The sequence below is a fragment of the Syngnathoides biaculeatus genome, chromosome 1 (assembly GCF_019802595.1).
Source record: "Syngnathoides biaculeatus isolate LvHL_M chromosome 1, ASM1980259v1, whole genome shotgun sequence".
Taxonomy (NCBI): domain Eukaryota; kingdom Metazoa; phylum Chordata; class Actinopteri; order Syngnathiformes; family Syngnathidae; genus Syngnathoides; species Syngnathoides biaculeatus.
The window spans coordinates 15,580,203-15,600,277 of NC_084640.1; the positions used below are offsets into that span (position 1 = coordinate 15,580,203).

General features: G+C 53.3%; 1 protein-coding gene across 3 annotated transcripts; it reads right to left on the reverse strand.

Moving 5' to 3' along the window:
- Positions 1–3,665: 3,665 nt before the first annotated feature.
- Positions 3,666–19,783, reverse strand: ahdc1 (AT hook, DNA binding motif, containing 1). 3 transcript variants are annotated; one of them, XM_061822342.1, is made up of 8 exons: positions 19,714–19,730; positions 18,946–19,249; positions 18,487–18,584; positions 10,526–10,660; positions 8,992–10,011; positions 7,208–8,856; positions 5,631–7,131; positions 3,666–5,358 (listed from the first exon to the last, which is right to left on the reverse strand). In XM_061822342.1, exons 5-7 carry the CDS (start codon positions 9,751–9,753, stop codon positions 5,637–5,639), a joined length of 3,906 nt encoding a protein of 1,301 aa, XP_061678326.1. In that variant the 5' UTR covers positions 9,754–10,011; positions 10,526–10,660; positions 18,487–18,584; positions 18,946–19,249; positions 19,714–19,730; the 3' UTR covers positions 3,666–5,358; positions 5,631–5,636. The 3 variants fall into 3 exon arrangements, with proteins under 3 accessions (XP_061678326.1, XP_061678331.1, XP_061678315.1); XM_061822347.1 differs by having other exon boundaries at positions 10,460–10,660; positions 18,946–19,783; XM_061822331.1 differs by having other exon boundaries at positions 10,526–10,722; positions 18,946–19,783.
- Between the last annotated feature and the right edge of the window lie 292 nt (positions 19,784–20,075).

Consider the following 20,075-nt stretch of genomic DNA (forward strand, 5'->3'; position numbering starts at 1 on the left):
CATACTAGGGCGGCACCAACTACTGGAGACAAATTCCTTGTGTGTTATTACATACTTGGCCTATAAAGCTGATTGTGATGATACTGTAATATGTCATGATAATAAGGAGCAGCCCATTCACTAAATCTCCCCACCGCTCATCCGAGTGTGTACGTAGCGCCCTCTTGTGACCGCAAGGCGCGATTGAGCCCGAAGGCTCTGTTGCCATGGCAGCCGCGGATGGCGCAGAGCTCTGTTGCTATAGGAACATAAGTAGGAGCCTCTTTTGTGTTCATGATGGGCTCCGAGGTATACAGTATTTGCCTCGGCACCCTCTTTTCTACAATGTGCGTGCGCGCGTCTTACTGCGAGGCGTCCCGCGGCGCGACCCGCCAGAGCGTTGCAGCGCACGGCGGCCCAAAGACGTCGTCGTCCTTGGCAAATCTGCGTCTCCGCTGTCCGTGTTGGTGGTGGTGATGGGGGGGGGGGGGTGTTGGACACACTGCGTACACACACTTTCTTAAAAACTCATCACACCCACCTGGAGGACTACACAACACGCAGGGTGTTGCCAGGAGGAAGGAGACACTTGTAGGCCGGGGGGAGGGGGTCTCGCCTGGACGTGACCCGCCGAGGGAACTCTCGAGCGCTTCGGCTGAAGACCACAAAAACAAACAAAAAAGCTCTAATGAGACATAGGAAGAAGCGGACGCTGGTTGTTACGCGACATCGATCATTTGCACACGACGTTGGACGAGAACAAACCCCCCCGAAGATTATTGAAGAAAAAGACAACCGCTCGAAACTGAAATGTCCGAGTGCTTGCGCGTTTCCCGTCGTGAGTCCTCATTGGCAGTTTGGACCAAGACAACCTGGCCTGGAGGTGCCCAAATGCGTTTATTTTAATTTGAAAATCATTTTTTTTGAGGGGGTGGAGGGGTGCCCAGTACACAACTTACCTGTGGCATGATGCGTTCAGGTTCTGCAGAGAAATGAGGGCCCATCTTGGGCCTAAGGCTGCAGCTCCAAAGGCTCGGATCCAACCGGACAAGACAAAATCACCTTGAGTATAGAGGTGGGCAACCACTGGCCCGTGGACCGGTTCCGGGCCGCACACTGACAATGGGGGACGAAATCTATTGATCATCAGCAAAAAAAATCTGGTGCATCTGCTTACCTTTGTCATGTGATCCTGCAAAACAAAAACCCCAAAGTAAGTAAAAAAAAAAAAAAAAAAAAGCTTCTTCAAAAAGCGAAAAAATCCAAATCACAAGAGAGAAGAAGAGAACAAAAAATAACCCCCAAAAAATCTGTATTTAAGAGGCAACGTCGGCAGCGCTACTTAAGGTTTATTGCCAGTTAGGCGCTCGGCGTAATGTGCCGCAACAGGCTCGCAAATGAGGCCATAAAGTCTCAAAACGGCTCGGGAACACCGAGCCCGAGCGCTCGGCGTTAACTCCCTCGCCGCCGCCGAGGTTTCTATTCAGGAACGGCGCTTCAAACGTTTTGATGTTCCTCAAGTGCGTTTCCCAGCGGGAAGGCGTGGAAGAGAGCCCCCCCCCCCCTTGTCTGTTTATAAAGCACTGTCATAAATAACGACGGCGTGGCATCCCTTTGAATTTAAGACCAGCACAGCTTTTGAGTGGAAGATAAAGATGAGGAAGTGAATCTGGGCTTCCTACGTCGATTATGAAGGAGAAAAATGGCAACGAGTTCAAAGTTAAAAAACAGTTTAGGCAGCAAACACTTCATAAGTAAATGTAACACTTACCAACCAAGAATATTTGCTGTAATACTCGTCAGAATTACTTTTATAACTGTGAAAATAAAATCCTCGATTACTCGATTTTAGACAATTTCTAAAAAACATGGAAAAAAAAGCATTTTTTTTTGGTACACGTTCTTGGTGAAGTCAACCTCGAGAGAAACTTTTTTTGTGGTGACGGACGAGTCTACTTTTTCTTTATTTTGCGGACGAACGGCGGGATTTTTGGAGAACTCTGCTTTGGAAACAGCTGCTGAGTGAATGAGTTCAAAGACAAATTTGGGCATTTTTGTCAAGAATAAAAAATATTAACCATAGCTGGGACCGTCATAGCACTTATTTCATCACTTTTTTCGATTTGTTATGACTGAGGCGCTATGGTTACATATGTAGCAATGTATTTAAAGCCCCCCCCTCTCCTCCCCAGACTGAGCTCTTTGGTCGGCATGGCAACAGAGCTGAGTGGGGATGGGGTGGGGGGGGGGGCAATGAATCACTGGAATGAGTCAGAGTTTAGCCTTGAGCAGAAAAAAAAGTGAAGAAAAAGACGGGGGGGGGGGGGGGGGTCGAGGACTTTTGGGAGGCCGCGTTGATGGAGGTCGGGAAGGCCAAATGCTGAAAAACACACGAGGATAACAACTGCCCCCCACCTGTTCTGTCATGCCGGGGCCATGAGCACGCATCAAATGAATGATTGGGGGGGGGGGGGGGGATGACACGTTCTCTGATTTGCAACATGAATACGTTATTTTTTTCCAGACAACATAAAATCTTTTCAAATTATCATAATACGTGCAGAGCATTAACAGGCGCACTGACGTCTCACAAACGAATGGGCAAAGTTTGGCAAAATTTTTCTTTAAATGAAAGTTTCATTTGCTTATCCATCCATCCATTTTCTTCAGCGCTTATCCTCACGAGGGTCGCGGGGAGTGCCGGAGCCTATCCCAGGGCAGGGTACACCCTGAACTGGTCGCCGGCCAATCACAGGGCACATCGAGACAAACAGCCGCACCTACGGGCAACTTAGAGTGTCCAGTTAATGTCGCATGTTTTTGGGATGTGGGAGGAAACTGCACACCCGGAGAAAAGCCACGTAGGCACGGGTAGAACATGCAAACTCCACACAGGCGGGCCCGGGATTGAACCCTGGTCCTCAGAAATGTGAGGCCGACAGTCTAACCCGGAAGGTAAATTGGCCTTTAATTTGTTTAAACTCAGTATTTACCTGACCCATTAAAAAAAAAAAAAAATCAATGAGACAAGGAAGGGGCGATCGGAGATGTCTCACTCACTCACGCACGCTCACCTGTTTGGCACCGACCTGTCGGCCCGGGCTTCAGGAGCTTTGCTGAAACCAGAGATAAAAACGTAAGCCGAACATAAAATGAGTTTCTCTCGCGCAACGCCGCGTACCTGCTGCCGGATCATCCCGTTCTCGTCTTCGTATGCGCGCGCTCCTTCCGCCGCCTCCCTCCCTCCCGGCTGGATGATCGTGACGGACGGAACCGCGGCGGCTTCGGGCTCCTCCTGTGCGGGATCGCCACGGGTCGGAACGTGAGCGGCGGCGTCGGAGTGGGGGGCAGAAGAAGGAGCGCCGCTGCCGGGCATCGCCGACCCGACCCTCGCGTTCGGCTCCGGAGGGCCGCCAGCCAGAAAGTCCCGGCCTAGACACCCCCCCCCCCCCCTTCCCCTGCCCGGCTCGGCTCACGGACCCCGCCGGGGGCGGCTTTTAATTTCCTTGCCATTTGTGATGTCACAATCTTGCGACCCAGTTTTTAGAATTCAAAAGGATTATACCGCAGCAACCTCTGATCCACGTGTCATAAATGAGTAAAATCATATATATTAGCAATGCCCAGGTAATTAGAAAATATTTATACATTGTCTTGTTCCTAAGCAACTCGGGAGTCACAGACAGACGCAGGAATATTAAAAAAAAATGGAGTCAGGTCTGCCGGTACACTAATGTTAGTTTTAGCTACACATTTTTTTTGTGATAATAACAAAGAGCCATGAATTAAGATGAAAAAATAATAGTGCGCACACTGCAGATGTTATCACCTAGCAACAGCAGAAGATAGTGATTAACCCTTTCTAGGGCACCTGGAAGGTCGTGTTTTCTTTTCCTGTAGCTTCTCTTTACGCAAAAACTGAATGACAGAACATCAGGAATTCAATGGTCATTTTTTTGGAAATGATGAAAATGAGTTGAGCAACATATTCCCCAAATTCTTCCATTTGAAATGACCAAATATGGTTTCTCTCAGGTCCTGCATTTGGCTGCAGCTGCTGTACAGTACAAATTAGAATCAGAGGACTTAGTCCAGGTCTCCATATTTTGTTTGCGGGAGAAAATATTGAATTTCCGCTTTTCATTCAGAAACCGACCCATGCTGATGATAAAGGAACGTAAAAAGCCAGGAACAAACTTTTTTTTTTTTTTTCCCCCTCCTTTCTTTTTCCTAACGAACGCTTTTGAACGTCTGGCGAAATGCACACCCCGGCCGTGAAAACGTCTGTCGCTCACCGAGTTCAGAGTCACGTCGTTCTGCGGCGTTTTGGGGCGCCCTCCTATCGCCGCGCCCCGGCAGGCGCACCCGTTTCGTCAGCCTGTCGACAAACTGTGCGTACAGTACACGCCAGACGCGGCCAATCGGGTGGCCCGTCTGTCGAGCCGCTGGAGCGGTGAATCCGAAGCGCTCGGATTTCCTGCCGAGCGGCCATCCGTTCCCCTCACGCTTGCCGCCTCCTCCCCTCCCCAATTTCTGTCCTCGCCTGCACTCTCGCTCTCGCTCCCAGACAGCCGGAGTTAAACCCCAACTTGCCGCCTCGTCATAATCCCTCAGAAGGGCGCGAATTAGACACCGCACGCACACGCCACGTTACCAATGGCAAGAACAGAATGTGTATTTAAATATTTTTGCACCTCGGTTACATACATACATACATATGTAACGGACAGATATACAACTTCTTTTTTTTTTTTTTTTGGGAGGGGGGAAGGGGGGATTTCGCGTCACAAAAAACCCACCGAACGACAACAACGAGACCACAGAACAGAAAGAAGAAGGGAGCGAGTGAAAGAAAGCCCACTCGTTGGGACCCCCGCAGAGGCGCGCACAACGCACGGAACTCTGGGGTCCTTCGGGCGGAGTCGAGACAGCAAGAGACGGGGCGCAGAAGAGCATGTAGGAGAGTATGTACAGATGCTGGTGTCTCAAGAGCGGCAAGGGGTGGGGGTCCACACGAGGAGGGGGGGCGTTTTCAAAAGCGTGCGCAGCGGCGAGAGGCGGGAACAAAGAAAGCAACGGGGGGGGAAAAAAGATACCCCGGGGAAAAAAAAAAAGAAAAAAAAAAAAAAAACGGAACCGTTTGGAGTCCGACTTGCATGACTCTTTGCGCACGTTGCGTCCGTGCGTGTGCTCGCAGGTTGATCTTGATTGTCAGTGCCGGAGAATTAAAGCTTCAATGTCCCCAAGAAAGCTGGCAGCTAAAAATTCTCACCCTTCCAGTCTTCCACAAAGAAGTCAAAGCGTACAAAAGCGAGGTAAAGGGGGGGGGGGGGGTCGGGGGGGGGGCAAAATGCTTCCAAAAGCGTCGATTGAACGCACCTGGAAGCAGAAGGACAAAGACAACAAGGGAAAAAGTCAGATTAAAAGTTGAAAAGAACCACAAAATTGTGACGACACAGCAGGCAGAATCTTAAAACGGTCATGTGGTTGTGGTTCCGAAAAGGGGGGAGAAAATTGATGCCAGGGTGGGATTATGTAAATTTGCGCTGCTGTGATGTAACAGCAGGGCCGAAATCTGAACTGCTTCCCTCGGTGCGTATTTTTCATATATCACATCTTTGCGGCCTGAAAGAAATGCATAAACGGCAAACCTGCTGTTACAGACTGGTCACGCTGAAGCCGTCGTCGTGGCCCTGCTCCAGAAGCTGGCACAGCACCCCGCCTCCCTGCTGCGACGCCTGCGATGGGTAGCGGTGCCCCGCGGCTTGGCAGGAAAGCTGGGACAGCGAGTAAGCGCCGGAGTCCTCCTCCGGGGCGCTTTTGGCGAAGGGGGGCGGCGTCAGAAGGCCCTGCCGCCGCATCAGCTCTTGCTTGTGGGCGGTCGCGGCGCCGCACTCGTCGTAGAGCGAGGGCGCCGAGTGGGCGGCGGCCTGGGGCTGATTGTTGACGTGCGTGTGAGCGAGGGCGCCGGCGGCGTAGGGCTTGGCGTGGGAGCTAAGATGATGCTGCGGGTCGTGGGGCGGCGGGTTCATGTGCGCGTTGGGGCTCGCCAGCAGGTTCCCGTGAGTGCCGGCGTGCGGACTCGTGTGCGGGTGGGTGCTCGGGCTGGGCGTGCTGCTGTGCGACGTCTGTCCGTACCAGTACGGCGAGCCGCAGTAGCTGGGCGAGTCGTACTGAGAGAACGCCGCTTCTTTGGGAGGGGGGCGGTACGAGGGGCTCATGGCCGAGCTGCAGTGGGCTGTCGCCCGCGGCAGAGGGGAGCAGGACGGGGAAAAGGTTCGAGAAGAAACGAGGTGGTAGGACTGAGGTTTGGCAGCGTAAGGGGGAGACGACACACCGGGTGACAGCGACGAGGAGGACTCTCCGGGGTACAAGGCTGGATAGCGCTCCTCAGAAGATGGCGTGGAGGGGTTGGCCGAATAAGGGGACGGGTACTCGCAGGGGTCCTGGAGGTAGCTGGAAGGCGGTGCGGAATTGGGCGTAGCCAAGGGAGAGAGGCTGCTACTGTCTCCGCTGTAATAGTCCAGACCCTCCTGGAATACGGCAGAAGTCTCCAGACCCGAAGAAGCCGCGGCAGCTTTCCCCCTCCCTTTGGAACCCGAAAGACGCTCTCTCGGGCACCCGGACATCCCCCCCCGGCCTCCTCTGGAACCTCGGCCCCGCCCCCCGCCCCCTCCACGCTTGGGTGTGATCGTTGGTGAGGGACTGGACGGGGAATCCGTGTGCAAAACGGAGCCCCCGTCTTTTTCCGGCTGTTCCGTCCGTTTCCTGCGCCCCCGGCCGGGCTTGCTGGTCCCGCTGCCTTGGAAGAGGACATTCTGGCTCCAGTTGTAGGAGGGCGCCGAGGCGCTCTCGTGCCAGTCGATCATCAGCTTTTCCAGGCTGGACAGGCTGGACTGAGCTCCGTCCCCGCCGGCCGCCTCGCTCTGCTTTAAGACGCCCCCCATGGAAGGAGGGCCACTCCCGGCCGCCCCCGAACCCGGATGCGACGAGTCGGAGGAGGACTCCGACAGACTCTCGGGGAAAGCGGGTCTCTTGGCGTTCTGGGGGGTGTAGTTGGAGATGTCCAAGATGTCCTTTGATTCACTGGAGCCGTATTCACTGTAAGCCTGAGGTCCAAAATTGTCGGCTGACCACCCACCGTAACTTTGTCTGCAAAACATCACGTAAAGCAACAGATTAGAAAAGCGGACATTTTTTTGCGAGGTCCATTCATAGCGGGACGTACCTGAAGCTCCACTGGTTGCTGTTGTACTGTTTGTAACACTCTGGTGAGGATGAGGAGCTAAAGGGGCTCCCTTTGGCCACCGACATGTACCCTCCACCCGGCGACATGGGCCCAGCGGCGGGACTTGCACCGTAGCCCTTCCTGGCCGCCACCTGGTAGCCGGAGTAGCCCATCTGACCGCGGTCGAGGACTCCGTTTTTTCCGCTGCCGCTGTATGAAAAACTGCAGTCCGAGGATCTCTGGGGCCCGCCGCAAGAAGGGGGGGCGTAGGCGGGAGAGTAGTGGCCGTAGCCGGCGGGGTGAGGGGAGCAGGGAGAGTGCGAGATGGACGGAGGGGTGGATTTGGGGTAGCTGGAAGGGGTGGGCGACGTTTGAGTCTGGCTGGCAAAGTTGTAAGGAGGCCCGGCTGAGAAGCAATGCATCTGCGTGGGACCTTCCGCTACGGAACTCGCTCCGTTGGGTCCCCATTTGGGGATGCCTGGGGACCATCGGTGACCCGTCGCCAGGCTGGATGCTTCAAAACCGTGAGCGGATGAAGCTTTGCGTGCGTTTGAATGCGCGATCTCCAAAAGTTCAGACGAGTCATCCGAGTCCAGCAGGGACCGGAAATATCCTGCAAACAGACTTTGCGAGTCCTCCCCAGCTTGCCGGACCCCCTTGCTTCCTCGGCAGTAGGCGTCCCTCCTGCCGACCTCGCAGGAGGGGAAGCCCCCCCTAGTGGAGCCGCACAGCTGGTAGCGTTTGTCAGCGTCCTCCTCGCCCCAGCCCCCTGAACCATTGGGCCAGTCCGGTCCCGTGCACAGCCCCTCCCCTTTCAATGTGCCGTTTTTCCTCACCCGTCTCTTTCTTACCGTCTTCTCACTCCCGAGCCCGGTTCCGACCACACCCCCCCCTCGGCCGACGCCCCCAACGCCCTTCCCCCTTTTTCTGGGTAATCCGTGCTCAGAGAGTGGGCTCAGTTTGCGCTTCTTGCCGATGGACTCAAAGAAGTCACAGAAGGTGCTCTTGTTGTGCTCGCCGCCCCCGGCGCCCCCTGCAGCGCCGCCGCCCCTCCCGGCGCCCCCTCCTCTGCTGCCCCGGGGCCGTCGAAATCCGGTGAGCCGGTGCAGCAGGGTGGATATTCCCGGGTTTTCCGACGGGGTGTGAAAGCTTTCCGGCTCGCTCGGCGTCCAACAGCGGGGGGGGGAGCATCGGCCGGTGGCGGGCGGCTGGCGGTTCAAAAAGGCCAGTTTGGATAGGACGTCCCCGTACTCGGTCTTCACGTCGTTTGTGTCACCGACGTACGATGGATACGGACAAGGGAGTTTGGTCCGCCGCCTCCTGCGGGGCTTCTTGAGCTGGTCTCCGTCGGCGCACGGCGCAGGGGCCTCCCCCGGTACCATCACCACCGGCTGTTTGGGCGGTCGCCCCCGCCTGCGCTTAATGATGAGCGGCAGCTCTCCGGGCGGGAACATGACCATGACGCTCTTGCCGTTGTTCTTCATACGGAGGAACGCCGTGGTCTCCTTCGCCACTTCGGGGCCCTCCGCAGGGACGCTGTTGCCCTTCTCCGGCGCCGCAATCGTCTCCAAATTGGAGATCTTGTAGCTTTTCTGTCTCCGGCCGAGGTTGACAGGAATGCGAGCCACCTTGACCACGATCCGCCTCACCTGTGCAGCACAGAAAAAAAAAAAAAAAAAAAAAAAAAAAACAGAGTAAAACACGGGTGCGGAAAAGCTGTCCGGACGCCTGTTCCGGACATGCAAAACCCTTTTAATCCGCGTCACAAATTCAACACAACTCACTCCGACAAAACGTCCGCACCGCCGACCGTTGGGAGAGAAAATCTGCACCTCCTTTTTCACGAGCGGCACCGGCGGGAGATGAGCGGCGGCGGCGGCGGCGGCACACTGCAACGCCGCCTGCACTGCCAGACGCTGTCTCATCACACTTTTAGGACCGGGTCTCTGGACTGACTTGGGAGCGGGCCTCGAGCGAGATTTAGGTCCAGGTCTGTGCCCGAGTCGGGGTGCGGGTTTTGGGCTTACTTTAGGTACGGGTTTTGGTAGAGTTAGGGCGAGAGGAACGTCTGCGGGGCAGGAAGCTGCGGCGATGACAGCCTCCATTGCTGGTTGCTCTTTTTTCGGGACATTTTCCTCCGCCAGCTCCTCTTCTTTAACCCTCCAGATCTTCTCCTCGGAAGCTTCCGCCGAGTCTTCGTCCGCTCTCTCCCTCTCGGCCCTCCTCTCGCCGTCCTCCGGGGTTCGACGGAGCCGGGAGGATTTGCGCACGTGACATGGGAAGCGGGAACGTCCGGAGCTGCGCAGCGCGTACTTCCTCTCGGCCTCCACAATGAGAGGGGACGAGCGTTCCCCGGCGTTCGGACAAACATTTGCTGGTACGTCCATTTCTGCAGCCCGATTGGCCGAGGCCGGATGATTGCCGAGCGCTAAAGACAAGGCCTGAGGTGGCGCCGTGCGGAGAGTTCTGGACTGTTGGGTGCCGACAGAACCGCAAGAGTCCAAATTGGCGTGGGAAAGCGTGTGCCTGTCGACGTGCGTTTGCATGCTTCCGAGCAGCTCGGCGCCGGTCGCGGCCCGTCCCGGTGGGTAGGTGGGGTGCCCGCCGTTGGCCAGCGTGGGGCTTGCGCAGGAAGGGGGTCGGGGTTCACCGGCAGTCACCGGCGGTCACCGGCGGCAGGGCATGGTGAGCCAGGAGCCCTTTGGACAAGAGCTCGCAGCCTTTTCCCCTCGCCGCTCATCCAGTGGGCATCGAGCGGGCCTCTCTTCTGACGTCCGATAGCGTTGCCAAGACGATTCAACCACCTGAAGATGCAAACGTATGGAAAACAGCAGCACCGACCAGGGCGCGCAAACATGCATTGAAGTGTGACGAAATGATTTTTCAGCCACGATGAAATCACGCGCAGGTGGCTCCTTTTTTACGACGACGAGTAATTATTTGGCCGCCATTTCGATGTTTTCGACGAACTTTTCATTTATACTTTCAAGGTCTGTTGTCAATTCAAATTAATTGCAACATACGCATAACAATTTATTATTCATCCAAAACTGGGCAGAAATTAAAGTCCTCCTACTCCATTTTACGCCTCCTCACCAACTGCAGGTGAGTAAATTAATGCTCTATAAATCAACAAATCTGCTGTAAGACTTTTTTTTTTTGTACGGCGTTTATACATTTTGTTGCATATTATATTTTAAATTTTAGTGTTTCCGCCCACACAGCAGCGGTGCAATTAGTCCCCACACCTACCATTCACGTCCCGCTCCTCCGTTCGCCGCCGCCGGCTCGCCGGCTGATTCGGATTCCGGGGCTCACCTCACTCCGTCTGCCCGGCTGGCAGAGTTCTGCAGGGGATCATCGGGTCATCAATACTGCAGTGGGCAGCAGCGATTCGCACACTTTGTGTCTCTCCAGCCGCATCCCCTCTGCTCCGTGCGTTGCCCATGGTAGCTGTGAGTGGTAGAAAAGATGTGAGATGGAGGGAGGTGGGGGGTGGGGTGGGGGGAGAGAGTCTAGGGTGAAGGTGAAGAAGAGCAGAGCAAAAAAAAAAAAAAAAGAAAAGAAAAAGAAGAGAATAAGAGATGAGTACACAGTAAATGTGGTTCTTTGGGAGTGTGTCCTGCCGTGCACGTAAATGGGAGCAAAGTTTACATTTTATGCCATTTTGGACATTTCAACGGCCGACCGTGGATTTATAGCGGTGGCGACCGGCTGCGACGTGCAATTCATTCGCGGCAGGAATCGGAAATACTGGAACGAAAACAGTCCTGTGGTGTGAATATAAGAGCGGCCGCCAGGGGGAAGCAGAGTGGTGATGAGGCTCGAGGTGCAAAGTGGATGAAGACGTCGGGGTGACAGTCGAAATGATGATAAGAGGGTGTGTGTCTGTGTGTGTGTGCGCGTGCGCGTTTGTGTGTCGGTCACACGTGCACGCGGCGGAACACACAACAGCGCTCGCGACACAACACGCCACCTCTGCGTCTCCCTCACCAACATATGGCTGTGATTAGAGAGGAAGCGGTGTGGGGGGAGGAAGTGTGGAGGGAGTGGGGGTGGGGGGGGGGCGAGGGAGTCTGGGAGGGAGGAGTGTGTTGCATGTGTGAGTGTGTTTTAAGAAAATAAGAGGCGAAACGTGGGAGATGTGACAGATGGAAGAAAGCAGCGAAGATGTGAGAAGGTATCTGTGACACCCCCACTTTCTAACTCTCTCCCGTCCTCGAGCATCACCCAACTTTCATTTAGCCCCCCCCCCACCCCCCCACACACACACCCGCTTCCCGGCGTGCCCTTCCGTCGACCCGCGTCCCCCCCCCCGCGTTCACTTCCGTCCTCGCCCCTTCTTCTTCTGCGCGTCTTCGCGCCGACTCTCACCCCCCGACTTTCTCGCCATTCTCGCACTTCTTCCGCCTGCACTTTCCTTTCCTCCCATCTCTAATTAACGGCGTTCATTAATTAATCATCCCTCTGACCCGCGCGCGTGTGCGATGGAGAGACAAACACATGCTTTAATTAAACACACGCGAGCGCCGCACGCTGTGAGTGACACACGGCGACGGCGCGTGCACGCACGTGCAAATATGCCGCAACAGCTTCATCCGCCCACACGCTTCGCCTCCATTTGCACATAAAGACAAACACACGAGGACAAACATACAAATACGTGCGCGCATGTGTGCGCTATGATTCATTGTTTAAACAAACACTTTTGGAATCAATCGGCCGCCATTCTGATAAATTCCTCCTCGTGCTCAAGTTGTGTGCGTGTGTGACAAAGACCAGCGAGTACACAACAGCCCTTTGCGTGTGCGCTTGTGCGAGAGCACGCGCAAGAGTTTGGCCCGTTGCCCCCGCAGGGAGCAGCGTTGCACCGTCGCACATGTGCACTCCCTCTCATCTGTCTCGGGCGCACGCGCCTGCCGCCGGCGCTCAATGAGGAACTAGATAGAGCCGCTCGGTGTGTGCGTGCACGCGTGAGCCAACGCGTCTTCCTGGGTGTGTTTGTAAAAGCGCTCGCGGAGCACCGACGGGTGTGCAGTTGTTGCTAAGAGACAGGCAGCAGCATGGAAACAGCATGGGGAGGCGTAAGGGAGGGTGAGTGGGGGGGGGGGGGCAGGAAGACGATGGGGTGCGAGATCAACGCGGGAAACGGGGGGCAAGATGTGGGTCAGACGGGTCCCCGGGGACGGCGTTGACGTCGGCGCCGGAGGAAAGGTGACAGCTCGGACAACAAGGCCGCACCCGCAAACCGCTTCGGGCGGTTGGTTGCCCAAAAAAAAAAAAAAAAAAAAAAAAGTCAGGCCCTTTAAAGTTACAGTGCCACCTATTGGCCTGGCATGCGTCTTGACAGGGGACACCCGCTTCACACTACCGCGGCGTGACTAAACATTCGGGGAGAACTCGTCGAAAAGCTGTAGAAAATGGTCAAAAGGAAATCTGCCTTGAAACTTTGCCGTTCGACGCCTCGACTCAAAAGACGCAATCACGCGTTCTGGCCTTAAATAACGCCGGCGCAACCGGTGGTGGTGGAGCCACGCATAAATCTCGCCTCCAGCTTGTGGAAATATTGAAAGAAAAAGCGAGACGGGCAGCGTCGAGTCTGGTCCCGACTCCAACAAAAGCACAAGCGCTTTGAACGCCCGCCCGTGTGAAAAGGCAACCGCTAACGCTAGCTGACGAGCCGTCAGCCGTCAATTAGCGAATTCGCGCGAGGTCCTCCCGTCGCAGACGCCCTCCCACGGAGCGCTCCTCTGCCTCCTTCAGCGCCTCAGCGACTGTTTTAACTCGAATTCTAGCGACAATCCACGTAACACGACAGCAGGGTCGTTACTCGACTTATTATCGCACGTTACGAAGGATTCTGTCTTTTATTAGAGTACCGGAGCGAGTCGTGACCCAGCATCCGTGTTGCGTGAATTGCCGTACGGCGTTATACAAGTTGTGACTGCCTGCGAGGCCTTGGGAGGCGTCTGCACGGGATTGGACGAGCGGGTCGGGAGGCGGGGCCAGCGTCAGCGAACTCGCGCTTTGGAGGCGGAAGGCCACAAAACAATTCCACAACTGAAACGAGAACGGTTCAATGATCGATGACGTCGAGTTGTCTTGTCTATCATCGCTACTATAATCATCCGTCCATTTTCTTCGCCGCTTATCCTCACAAGGGTCGCGGGGAGTGCCGGAGGCGGGGTACACCCTGAACTGGTTGCCAGGCAACCGCAGGCCACACTGAGACAAACAATCACACTCACAATCACACCTAGGGGCAATTTAGAGTGTCCGATGAATGTTGGATTTTTTTGGGATGTGGGAGAAAACCGGAGGTGCCCACCCGGAGGAAACCCACGCAGGCAGATTGTTCCTCCTCAACCCAGACCCCGACCTCCATTTTCACCCCCTTCTACAGGACAACCTCCGCCCCCCGCCCTCCGACGATTCGAGGCCGTGTCCTCGGCCTCCCGCGCGACCCCATCCATCCCCCGGAACCCCCTCACCTCCTCCTGCCTTCCCCTCGGCGGACGCAAAGTTACTTCCTAATGATGTTCGTGATGAGCGACGCGCATCAAGCGCGCGTGCGGGCAAATAACAAAAGACGAGACAGGTGGCAAGAGGACGTAAACACAAACTAGAAACGCGGCCAAGGAAGCGAACGCGGGGGAATGGAACCCAACTCCCCTCGTTTGTGAGAACCTACAACAGAGTTATTTTCAGACTCTATCGCCCCTTCCTCACCCACCCGCAAGCCTCGCCCGTCTCCCCATCTTCGACTCAGCCTGACAGTTTCCTGCCGCTCTCCTGCCGGCAGTTTCCTGATTGTCGCCGCTTCGATGGGGGAGGAGAGGGCGCGCGGGGGGGGGGGGGGGGGGGGGTTACGTTGAGGGTCACATGACCGACCGCCAGCTCGGAATGACTGAGAGTACGCACGCACCGAAAATGTCTTCGGGTGCTGTAGGTGCTTTCAAACTATGCACGCGCATATTACAAAGCAAATATATATTCAAATACGTGAATTTCAACATACACACACAAAAAAACACCCAGACACGTACAATATATCGTGTCAAATACATTTGAAAATAAGAAAAATGTCATATTACGGTATTAAATAATAATTATTAAAATAAAGAAAACCTCAATAGGAATGATAAACGCACACCTTTACCTGCCCACCCACAAAACTCTCAAAATGAAAACACAATATAAAAATATAAAATATAAAAATGGAAAACAAAAATAATAGCAATAAAATACAAACAAAATCAAGAATAGTAAAATTCAATTAAAAAATGTAGAAAAATTACAATGAAGATATTTTATAAAATAAAACAAAAATAATGCAAATATATAAATAAATAACTGTGTGAAGACAATCAAAAATGAAAGAAAGAATTAAAGAAAATGAAAATATATACTGTAAAATAACTACAAAATAAATGAGCACAAAGATGTACTTAAACTGGCCCCCCCTCCCCCACCAATGTATGTTCAGAGACCCCGAGGGGCCAGGGCGCACTTCCTCGCGAGAGAAAGTGGGGGGGGGGGGCCCTCGCCGCCTCTGCGACCCTGACTTCCCGTCTCCTCTCTTCTTCCGCCCGTTGCCGTGGGAAACGCTGCCGCAGCGCCCGTTGCCGGGGCGACGCCCGCCGGCTGTGCGGGCGACAACGGCCGCCCCGTCAGCGCCTCCGGCCGCAGGTGCCGACACCTCGCCGCGGCCGCAACGCACACGAGTGGCGACTTCTGTCTAGCTCACGCGCGCATGCGCAACGCATCCATCCATCTTCCTCTTTCCTCCGACAGCTCTTCCTCCCTTATCTCCGTCCACCCCCGACAACCTCCAGCTTCCACTTTCTCTCTCTTCATCCCTCTCTCAGGAAGTGTGCGTTCTCACGCTCGCTCGCACGCACGCGCCGTACGCGAACATCTCTCGCGGCTGAATCCTTTCGTCCCGGGGGGGGGGGGGGGGGGGGGACGGACGCTCTCTCAAGGTGTGCTTGCGCGTGTGCGTACGAGGTGAGGAAAAGGTAGAAACAAGCCTATCAACAGCCCCCACCCCCCCCCCGCCCCCTCCCCGGCTGCTGTGATTATCTCTTCGCGGTGATGCGATGACAGGCTAGCTGGATGGCGTAGCGTTCGTCGGTGCGAGCGTGGACGGGGGTTGAGAAGAATCCCTAACGAGCGTCGGCCCCTCCCTCCTCGCCGCGACTGTTTTGAAACGCACGCACGCAGGCAGACGCGGGCTCGCACTTCAGAACTCTGACGCACGAGCGCAGAATGAGACTTGTTTTTTTTTTGGTTTTGTTTAAGCACAAAAACCCGAGACACACACAAGTGTGCGCCGCAGACAGCGTGTCGAGCGCGCCTCTTCCCCATCTCTCGCTGCTCTTTAATAATTGAGCTGATTCTGTCCAGCTTGTTAGGGAGGTACACTCGCCCACTCGCCCGCTCGCCCGCTCTCCCTCCCTCCAGCTCTCCTGTTCTCTGACCCCTGCACACCCCCTCCTCTTCCTCTGCCCTCTATCATCCCTCTCTTCTCCGCCAGCCTCCCAAAGGTGAGAGGTTGAAGTTTCCCTCCCCGCCATCAGAAGTAAACCAGCTGCAACCAGCACTGCGAGGGGGGAGGAGGTGGGGGGGGGGGGGCACAGGCGTTAGAGAGAGCGAAAAGCGTCACCGTGACATCAAAATCCGCCACGAGCGGGGGGCTCGGGTTGCGGCGGTTGCAGCGCCGCGCGGATCATCGGTGTCCCACTTTTTCTGTGATATTTATCGGCATGTGCAATCGCGGCTCTCTGCTCACCACGCATACCACCAAGCGCGCTTTCCGTCTAGGCGGTTTTCTCAATCTCTCAGCTTTGGAAGTCCGCACTAGTTTTGTTTTGATTTTCAATTTTTTAATTTGAAAAAAAAAAAAAAAAAAAAGAGAGAGAGGGACCAGTTGGGGCGGTTGTCCGCCTTCCGCCCGAAGTTAGCTGGGATAGGCTAGAGCACTCCCGCGAACCTTGTGAGGATAAGCGGGTCTGAAATTCGATGGAAGTCGCCTCATTCTTCATTGTTTAAAAACTTTGGGATACTCAGCCATGATCGCGGCAGCCGTTTTGAACCATTTTGTCGCTCATGATGTAATGAGATTACAAAATTTGGTTTCATTTTGCTTTGAATTTTTCCCAAGATCTGTTCTCAAGTGCCCAACATTGAGAAATACATAAAACAAATGTGGAATAGTCCCTTGAGATACAAGTTCAATTACTCCCGTGACCGAGCTCATGAGTCACAGCACTGACATCTAAAAAAAAAAAAAAAAAAAACTATCTTTCCCCATTGACGGGGAAAATAGTTGTGGCGACGTATCTTTAATAAAATAAAAAGCAATCTATAATATTGTATTTTTTAACATGGTCACAACTCAGTAAACAACACTGAGTCATTTTTGTCAAGGTTATATTTTACGTGTCGCTCCACACTTTTTGTTCAAATATCCGTTGCTTACACAATTACTGCACTCCAACCTCGGTACTCTTTATTCGCCCATCTATGGCGTTTTGCATTTTTTTATGGAATTAGGCTAAAGGAACTATGGCATCCCAAAACTATGCGGTTGCTTGAAATATACAAAGCGTATCCTCGCGCGGGTCGCGGGCGTGCTGCAGCCCATCCCAGCCGACTCCGGGCGAGAGGCGCAGTACGCCCTCTACTGGTCACCAGCCAATTGCAGGGCACATATAAACGAAAAACCATTCACACCCCTACGCAATTTAGAGGCTACAATTTATCTAGCACGCATGTTTTGGGAGGAAACCGATGAAAACCCACCACGTGTATCTAATTAAACGTACGTTTGTGGAAAAGTTGGACAAAGTGGATACCGCGCAACAGGGGCATGCAATCATGTGACATCTCCAGGCCAATCAGGCGGAACCTACAAAACAGTGGAAAATTACGCTTTTGTCACTTTGAATCGCTGTACAAAGAGACGTTTGCTGGTGGATTCCAAAAAATGATTTGACTGAACCGAAGTATGTAAACAATGTGTAAATGAGGGACACGCAAGTACAGTTATGCGAGTATTGACATAACATGTCATCCAAAAAAGGCCCCCAAAAGACTGTCCTGATAAAAAAAAAAATGAAATACTAATAGATTGGAAATAAAGACAGCACAAATTTAGAAAGGACTATAAAAATGGAATATAATGTAAAGAAGAAATACAATACAAAACGATACAACTAATTATAGTACAGTCCCTCCTGCGACCGTTGTGAGGATAGGCAGCGTGGAACGTGTACGGATGGAATGTGAAGAACCGCAACATTTTGCGTGCATTGTGCTGCTCCTTTTGGCCACCGGGGGTAGAACGTACACACGTGTATCGTGCGAGCTGCAGTAACATTACTCATTTTTCCAGAGGATAAAAAATATATGCCCGTGAATATTATACAGCATGTCTGGCGGCAATTTGTGTTCAAATTTCCAGAACTACGGCAATATCGGTGCGATTATGTGTTCACTACCTGCCGAAGTGCGTTTTGTTATGTGGTTGATTGCCGTCCTCCCCGTCAACAAGTTTGCGCAAGACTCCATTTTGTCCCCAATGTTACACAAAATCAACGACTTCTTGACACTTTCTCTTTTTTTGTAACTTCTCCAAATAATGCGAGAACGCAGTCGGCGAGTGGCGGCGGCCGGAACGTGCGTCGCTGTGGCATCAACCCACACGCCCGCAAACTGCAGCGGGCTGCGCACAAAAAGCGACTTCCCAGCATGCACGCACGCACGCGTGTTAGGTGCGCTGACCCCGCCAATGAGGACAGGCGCGACGTCGACGGCGCCACAAGGCCGTTGCCATGACAACTAGCCCCCCGTTCGCACAGGTAGCGCGCACAATGCCGCTCTCGCTTCCCATCTCCTCTGACACGCGCGCAAATACAAGGACGTTCGCCGGAGACTGACAAGACGGCCGCCGCGTGCCAAGCCGAGGCCGTTCCCTTTTTCCGACGTTCGGAATTATTCATGGCGTCCAAGTGGGATGTGCCAATCGGGAGAGAGAACTAGGGAGAGACATTGTGAGAGACACACACACACACACACAAGCACACACTACAGACTGAGCGTCCGTCTGCATACTAACGGAAGCCGCAGCGCAGCCAGCGCACGTCTCCGAGGGGCCCTTAAATAACAAACTGTCACCGGCCAGACACTGACATTGACTTCCCTCTCGTTTACCCCCCCCCCCAACATTCCCCCCCACCACCACCGGCACCAAAGCACAGGCGAGAGCTGATAATTACCAACGACGAGCGTCTCTCTCTCCTTCTCTCGCGGCAGAAGCAGAAGCGGCCCTGTTGCCTCTGCAAGATGAGCTGCTGCTGCTGTTGTGTTCCAACAGCTGGGGGAGGGAGGAGGGGGGGGGGTGAGAAGGAGGAAGAGGAGGAGGAGGGTGAGGAAAACTCCCGATGATGAGGATGGTGACGACGATAATGATGATGAGTGTCTGAAAGCTTCCATGTTGAAAACAACCCAAAAAAAAAATACAACTATTCTGGCATGCAAGCAAAAGTCCCGAAGTCAGCTAAAGCATAAGTGAAGTGTGGAGTTGTGCGTGCCGTGCGTGCATGCGTGAGCCCGTGCGCCCACATGGTCAAGTGGAACTCAAAATATAGAAAAATCCGTGAGAAATACCGGGACGTTCATGACATGTGCACACTACGCGGTTGCGGCTGTGTACGCATGCGGCGGCGCTTACTCACTCGGTCGGGTGATGGTGCTCAGCGGCGGACCGACGCTCCGCTCCTCGCCCGAGCAGGGGCGCCGTTGCCGGGCTGGCTGCGCGGCATGCCCGCGGTCAGCTCCTCATGGCGACGGCAGTCAAGAAAAAGGAAGAATGAAAAAAAAACAAGCAGATGGAGATGAGCAACGTCCTGGTTCGGTGACGTGGTGGAGGAAGGAGCCGAAGAGACGAGCGAGCGCTCGCACGCCTCTGCAGCTCCAGCCGCTGTGCGTGCGTCTGTGTGTGTTTGTGTTGCTTCCCAGTCCGCAGGCTGACTGCGACTGCTGTCAAAAAAAAAAAAAAAAAAAAAAACGTCCGACTTCCCGTAGCTTCGCGTTACACCTACGGAACTCTGGGAGTTGTAGTTTTCCAACGTTTGCGCTATATACATTAGTTCATCGGAACCAACTCATTTCAACAACCCAAAAGGCACTGAAACACATTTTTATGTAAATAAAGTTAAGTTTTCGGATCGTACTTAGAGTAGCGACGTTTACTTTTCTCACTAGAAACGAAAAAAATGGACATTTTCGCGAGTTAGCAAAACGGCTAGCTAAATTAGCGAACTTGTTAGCGGCAAGATAATAGCTAGCTCGCTAAATAGATAGATAGATAGATAGATAGATAGATAGATAGATAGATAGATAGATAGATAGATAGATAGATAGATAGATAGATAGATAGATAGATAGATAGATAGATAGATAGATAGATAGATAGATAGATAGATAATAATTGATAAACATACACTTGTTTCATTCATGAGGAATTACGGTGGGTCGACAATCCCGCCATTTACTCCAGTTCTCCCGCGGTAGTCCAAAGTATCGCGATAGTTGTCCGATGACGAGTCACCTGACTGGATGTGTAAAAAAATACATCTAATATTACAAAATATAAACAATACGAAACAAGAATAATGAGCCCGGAGAAGTGTTTTGAACTACAAAACGGTTCTAACATAAAACGTGCGAGTTTTACAAATAAAGATAAATTTTAAAAAAGCTAAACAACACAAAAAAATTGGACTTGAAAGAGCCCTGACCGGAAGTGTTGTGAACTACGAAACATGGTAGCATTTTCAATAAAATAGAATGACATCTCAAAATC

Bases quoted from the DNA above. Each gene is read 5' to 3' on its own strand.
- ahdc1 (XM_061822347.1), bottom strand. From the start codon at position 9,753: ATGCAAACGCACGTCGACAGGCACACGCTTTCCCACGCCAATTTGGAC. The intron at 8,857-8,991 runs GTGAGTTGTGTT...TGTGCTGCACAG, and splicing joins GGTGCGGACGTTTTGTCGGA to GTGAGGCGGATCGTGGTCAA. The intron at 7,132-7,207 runs GTACGTCCCGCT...GATGTTTTGCAG, and splicing joins AGCAACCAGTGGAGCTTCAG to ACAAAGTTACGGTGGGTGGT.